Here is a 7,500-nt window from a genome sequence, read left to right as displayed (position 1 = left end):
TTAAATTCATATCAAGATCTGACATTTCATCGCAGACTTGCAATGCGCAGTTTGAGACAATGTTGAGACATGAGATTACTGGGGTCTTTTCTCAGGAGAAACTTTAGCAAAAGCATTTTAATAACAGTGCTAGCTTGGAGAAATAAGAGTGTAATTGAGATATTAAAATTATTTTATTTGGGAAAAGATTAATTAATTTCTCAGATGAATGACAAATACATGAGTCAAATCTGAGCACAGTTTAAGACATTGTTGAGGTCTCTTCTGAAACTCTGGAGGAGATGCATGTGAGATCGATGGGGTCTTTTTCTCAGTCTCCATTGAATCTCTTTGCTTTCTTGGAGAAATCGATATGATGTTTGTTGTGTGATCAGGTGATAGAGGGGACGTTCGTTAAAGAGGAAGTTGACGAGCTGTGCTGGACTCTCTCTTCCAAGAAAAACTACCGTCTCGATGCGCAGCGGGTTTTGTCCAATCAGGACGCCATGCGGCTCTGGTGTCTCTTCAACTTCCTAGCGGACGACAGATATCCTCTCACACTCGTGCCGGAGGAGGTGAGCACACACACGTCTGATCATCTGGGGCATATCACAGAAACACCCCAACTTTACAAGCTGATCTGATCTGTTTGGTTTATCTGATAGGACCACATTTAGGACAAAAGCTACCACAGAACAGCATTTCTTAAGTGTGTTATCTTATCTTAACTACAGATAAGTCTTACAGAAACCTCCCAACTTGACAAAAAATCCTAAAAGCTGTCTTAACTCTACATTAGTGCTGTCAAACGATTAATCGCGATAAATCGCATCCAAAATAAAAGTTTTTGTTTGCATAATATATGAGTATGTACTGTGTATATTTAAGTAAACTGATCTGAGTTTATTACATTATCTATTTCAGAGTTTTTGCAATCTTTTGAAAGAGAAATTCAAGCTCTTTTCAATGACTTTCAAGCTTTCACGCAACTATTTCCAGCACTTTAAATCTCTAAAAAAATATTAAATTTAAATAGCATTTTTAATGGGATGACCAAAATATACTTTATGATAAACAAACACTTGTGTAAAAAAAAACACACAAAAAAAACATATAACCAGTAGATGGCAGCAGAGGAGCACTTATTAACTTATCAGTCATTCATTTTTACTTTTTGCTTTATATTTTGAAATTATAAAATCACTATTATAAAACACCACATCATCAAGAAATCTAATTTTGTCAGAGTTTTGCACTTTTTTTGTGCACGAAGTAAGAAAAGTCACAAAGTGCCTTGAAAAACAAACTTTTCTTCAACTTGTGACTGAATCACAGATAATGTGTTCCTTTATAATCTCCGATGTTGTTGGTCAGTTACATATAATACTATAGTAGAATAGTCTATATTAATTTTCTATATACAATTTTTTGCACGTTAATATATAATAAAAGTATATAATATATAATAAAAGTAAATTTTGTATGCATCAACTCAAGCTCAGTGCTTTACTGTCACATGTGTAACACCAAAAAATAAATTTGTAATATTATTAGTAACTGCACTTATTAATGCAAAACTCATTAAATCATCTTTATTTTTAATACCCTTAGCGCTACCAAATCTGCTCCTGGAGCCACCATCTGCAGAACTTGGTGGCGCTGCTCTCACATGTTAGTTATGATGAGTAAGCAATCGATGTGTTTTGTTTCATGGCGGTGATCGGTGTTGTGTCCAGGCGGAGTATCTGCTGAGGAAGGTCAGCAGCGTGATGCCGGTGGAGCTGACCTGCGTGGAGCTGGAGGAGTTTCTGTCGCAGGACGCCGTACAGAAGGACGGTCTGAGCGTCTGGAGCTTTCTGGACGTGGTGAACGCGGCCGCCGTGAGTCGAGGATTGGACGGAGAGAGCATCGGCGTGGCTGTGGAGAAGGTCTACAGGGAGATGGTGGGGAACGTGCTGAAGGAGGTGCGATCATCTCATCTACTCGCTCCATCTGATGCCATAAGGGTCAATTTTTTGAAATTGAGATGTATACATCTGAATAAATAAGCTTTCCATTGATGTATGGTTTGTTAGGATCGGACAATATTTGGCTGAGACACAACTATTTGAAAATCTGGAATCTGAGGGTGCAAAAAAATCTAAATATTGAGAAAATCACCTTTAAAGTTGTTCAAATGAAGTTCTTAGCAATGCATATTACTAATCAAAAATGAAGTTTTGATATATTTACGGTAGGAAATGTATAAAATATCTACATAGAACATGACCTTTACTTAATATCCTAATGATTTTTGGCATAAAAGAAAAATTGATAATTTTAACCCATACAATGTATTGTTGGCTATTGCTACAAATATACCTGTGCTGCTTATGACTGCTTTTGTGCTGCAGGGTCACATATTTTTGTTTATTTAGCATCAATGGGGAAGCAAATGCTTTCCTGGAGAATGAATGTAAACAACTTGTTTGTTCACTATTAAACTCCACAGAGTAGATGGTTTTTAATTTAGGGCCCCATGAAATCAGTTTTATTTTTAATTTTTTCTGGGTTCTCTGCTTTATGATTCAATACAAATTTATCATAAAAAACGATGTCTAATGACATGAATTTATAAAATTGTATATATTTTGAAATATAAATGAGCTCACGCCACATAAATATATATATTAGTGCTGTCAAACAATTAATCGCGATTACTTGCATCCAAATGAAAAGTTTTTAATATATATGTGTGTATACAGTGTATATTTATTATGTATATATAAATACACACACATACACTAATATAGTTTGTAAATACATGTGTATATTTAGATTCGTATAATTTATATTATATATAAATATATTTCATATATAAACATAACATATTTTTTACATAATAAATATACACAGTAAAAACACATATATTATGTAAATATATATATATATATATATATAAAACCTGTAAATATCAAGTGCATTTACATAATTTCTTAATCAATTATTAACTGGTTTCAGTTTTATTTATTTGTATTCAGTTATTAATTATTCACAAATAATTTAGTTGAAAAACTAGAACAAATGGTAAAAAAATTTTCCAGTAAAAATAGGTAAATGTCTCTGAAGTACTGGTTCAAAACAAATGATTGGCAAAGGTTTCGAATCTTCACGAAGCAGTGATTCAGAAGTTTTCCTCGAATTAAAGCAGCTCTGGAGAATTAATGCATGAATTAATGTCATCTCCAGAATATTTTAATCATGTTATTTTTTCATAACTAATTGTTTAAGTTAACACATTAAACTGACAGCCCTAAAATATAGACACGTAAATACATGTCAATATTTTCAAAATATATACTGTATGTGTGTGTATTTATATATGCATAATAAGTATACACACGTATATTATGTAAACAAAAACTTTTATTAAATAAATGAATGTCTGATATGTGTGGAGCTGAAGTTTATGTCTTCTCGTCTGGTCTCAGGGCTATCTGTGGAAGAAGGGTCACCTGCGCAGGAACTGGACGGAGCGCTGGTTCTGTCTGAAGCCTGGCTCGCTCTCGTATTTCGTGGGCGAGGACTGCAGGGACTGTAAGGGCGTCATCGAGATGGACCAGAACTGCTGCGCGGAGGTACGGCGCTCGCCGCTGCGTTTGCATCCGGAGCGTTTCTGTGTGTGACGCGGCGTCTGACTGTGACCCACAGGTGCTGTCGGATCGAGAAGGGAAGAGATGCATGTTCTGCGTCAAGACGCTCAACAAAACCTTCGAGATCAGCGCACCCGACTCCAGACAGAGACAGGAGTGGATCACAGGTGAGTGCCTCATTCTACTGAGTGCATCTGATAGCATTTTACAGATGCATGTCGTTTTAAAGATGTTCAGATATTTTTATTGTATTTTTATTAGCGCTGATTAATCGATTAATCGTATCCAAAATAAATGTTTTTGTTTACATAATATATGTGTGTACTGTGTGTATTTATTATGTATATATAAATACACACACATGCATGCATGCATATATTTAAAAAGTATTTCCATGTCTATATTTATATTAATATAATTTATATTATATATATAAACATAACATATTTTTTTAAATATACACATGCATGTGTGTGTATATATACATAATAAATATACAAAGCACAGATACATATATTATGTAAACAAACTTTTATTCTGGATGCGATTAATCATTTAATAGTACTAATTTTTATATAATATTAATACATTTTATAAATATAAAATATTGTGAAATTAAGAAATTAAACTAAATCCCCATGATTTCACAAAATTACATGTTATCAAATTTACAAATAATTTATATATATATATTTATTAATTCTTATTAATTATTTATTCAAATTATTTTATTTTATGCATGTTACAGAATTTTGTTAATTTTATTAGGTAAATTTATCAGAATTATCTATATATGATAAAATTACGTAATTGCCTAGAAACAAGAAAAGAAAATATGTTTTTAAGGATGTTTCAATAGTTTTTTTTTTCAATTTTTTTTTTTTTTATATTTTTATCTTTGTATTGTATTTTTATATAATATTTATACAATTTATAATTTTAAATATTTTAATATCATTATTTCACAAAATTTTACATTATAAAATTTTTGAAATGTGCATTTATTTATTTTATTTTACAGAATTTTGTTAGATTTAATTGAGTAAATATATTAGAATAATTATAAATGACAGAATTACGTAGGTAATTGATTAGAAAGCTAGAAAAAATGCTACAAATTTTTGCTACGTAAGCATTCTTGTTTTGGTTTAAAAATATGAAGTATTTTCAGAATTTTTTAATTTCAATACTTTAAAACTAGTTTCAATTTATTATTAAAATTATTTACTCGTTTGTTATTAAAGCTAGAAAAAATTGGTACAAATCCGGGGATGACCTAATTTTGTAATATTTTTTATTATAAAATTTATAAATATTAAAAACCATAGACAGTTGTGCTCATAAGTTTACACCCCCCTTGCAGAATGTGCAAAATGTTAATAATTGAAACAAAGTAGGAGGGATTTTTATTTCTATTTAGTACTGTCCTGAATAAGCTAGTTCACATAACAGATGTTTACATATACTCCACAACACAAAATAATAACTGAATTTATACAAATGACCCCATTCAAAAGTTTACATACCCTTGAATCTTAATACTGTGTGTCGTTTCCTGGATGATCCACTACTGTTTTTCTGTTTTGTGATAGTTGTTCATGAGTCCCTCGTTGCCTGCCTGCTGTTCTTAAGAAAAATCCTCCAGCTCCTGCACATTCTTTGGTTTTCCAGCATCTTCTGCATATTTGAACCCTTTCCAACAATGACTGTATGATTTTGAGATCCATCTTTTCACACGGAGGACAACTGGGGGACTCATACATAACTATTACAATAGGTTAAAACATTCACTGATGCTCAAGAAGGCCACACAATGCATTAAGAGACGGGATGATCAGGGTAAATTGTACTTATTTTGTCTTCTGGTGAAACATGCAAGTATTTATGTAGCTTCTGAAGTCCAGTACTAAATGAAAAATATGATCGTTAAACAAAATGAGAAGAATTTACACATCATCATCCTGTTCAAAAGTTTACACCCCCCTGCTCTTAATGCATTGCGTAATGCATCCTTCTTGAGCATCAGTACATGTTTTCACCTTTTGTAATAGTTATGAATGAGTACCCCAATTATCCTTCATGTGAAAAGATGGATCTCAAAATCATACAGTCAATGTTGGAAAGGGTTCAAATATGCAGAAAATGTTAGAAAACCAAAGAAAGTGCAGGAGCTGGGGGATTTTTCTTAAGAACAGCAGGCAGTTGAACTGCTCAGGACTCATGAACAACTATCACAAAATATAAAAACAGTCATGTATCATATTGGAAATGACACATATAGTATTGTGATTCAAGGTTATGTAAACTTTTGAACAGGGTAATTATTTAAAAAATTATTTTGTCTTGTGAAGTATATGTAAACATCTGTTATGTGAAATAGCTTATTCAGGTCAGTACTAAATAAAAAATAACATGCAATTTTCACGATCCCTCTTATTTAGTTTCAATTATTAACATTTTGCACATTCTGCAAGGGGATGTAAACTTATGAGCACAATTGTATTTATAAATATGTATTCAATTTGAGAGTAATTTTTTCTAGTAATTGTTAGCACAAGCCTCACAGAATGTTATTATATTGAGCTGGTTAAAGGCATTAGAGTAATGGTAAGTCTCTCAGCGATCCAGACGGCTCTGCGTCTGTCTGCGGAAGGCCGGGTCTCGCTGCACGAGGAGCTGAAGGCGCGGCGGAGGGAGCTGCGTGAGGAGCGGGAGAGGAGGCGCGCTGCGGGCGGAGGAGACGCGCCGGCTGAGGGAGCTGCAGGGGGAGCGTCAGGAGCAGCTGGCCGAGCTGGAGCTCCTGAAGGAGGCGCAGAAACAGGCCCAAGTCTCCCTGCAGCAGGAGGAGCAGAGGAGGCGCAGCCAGCACGAGGAGCTACAGAAGACCCTGCAGAGACAGCTACAGGAGGCGCAGGAGGTGAACGCACCAGCATCAAATAACCGTTCAGAGCTAATCAGAAAGTGTGCACTTCTTTAAACTTTAAATAATTGTTAAACAGTATTTTTTTTTAGTGCTGTCAAACGATTAATCGCGATTAATCGCATCCAAAATAAAAGTTTTTGTTTACATAATATGTGTGTGTGTGTGTGTGTACTGTGTATATTTATTATGTATATATAAATAAGACACACATGCACGTGTATATTTAAGAAAAATATGTTATGTTTATATATTAAATATATTTATGTAAGATATAAATTATATGAATATAAATATATACACGTAAATTCCTGTAAATATTTTCAAAATATATACTGTGTGTGCGTATTTATAAATATAAATATATATAATAAATATACACAGTACACACACACATATATTATGTAAACAAAAACTTTTATTTTGGATGCGATTAATTGTTTGACAGCACTAATTTAGTTAAATGGTTAAAAGTAATTTAAAATGGTTTAATTAAATTAAAATCTAAAAATTACAAGTAGAGTGTAAAAACATTATTTTATATTTATTTTTAATTAAAAAATATAAATAATTATAATAGTAAAGTTTTTTATTAGTGCTGTCAAAATTAGCGCTTTTTTTTTTCAGCTTAACGCATTAAAAATATTTAACGCAGGGGCGGAGCTACGGTTGGCCACCCCTCTCACAGCTGCTCTCTTGACAAGAAGTGCATTTATTCAGTCGCAGAATGTCTTTACGAACACATCAAATGGGAGACGTTTCAGACGCGCGCTTAAACTTCACTTCAGCGGCCGGCGCGAGTCAAACGAGTGCGGAAACGGTACTGTGCTCGCAGCGCGTGATATTTAAATGTGACTCATATAAAATATATTACATGCACGCACAGTTTTATTGCAGCTTTAATTGCCTTTTTGGTAACTCCATGCCTTAACTGACCACAACATTGCATGCACGTAGTTTATTATATGA

At 33.2% G+C, this 7,500-nt stretch overlaps 1 protein-coding gene across 1 annotated transcript in view; it reads left to right on the top strand.

Moving 5' to 3' along the window:
* The window catches only part of def6b (DEF6 guanine nucleotide exchange factor b), an 18,528-nt gene that overhangs the window by 1,428 nt on the left and 9,600 nt on the right, over positions 1–7,500 (top strand). Inside the window, 6 exon segments of the mRNA XM_058761997.1 lie at positions 375–554; positions 1,716–1,943; positions 3,450–3,596; positions 3,670–3,778; positions 6,232–6,334; positions 6,336–6,528. Of these exon segments, the coding sequence (XP_058617980.1) occupies positions 375–554; positions 1,716–1,943; positions 3,450–3,596; positions 3,670–3,778; positions 6,232–6,334; positions 6,336–6,528 (960 nt within the window).

Source organism: Onychostoma macrolepis, chromosome 22 (assembly GCF_012432095.1).
Source record: "Onychostoma macrolepis isolate SWU-2019 chromosome 22, ASM1243209v1, whole genome shotgun sequence".
NCBI classification, from domain to species: domain Eukaryota; kingdom Metazoa; phylum Chordata; class Actinopteri; order Cypriniformes; family Cyprinidae; genus Onychostoma; species Onychostoma macrolepis.
This window is presented reverse-complemented; position numbering and strand designations above follow the sequence as displayed.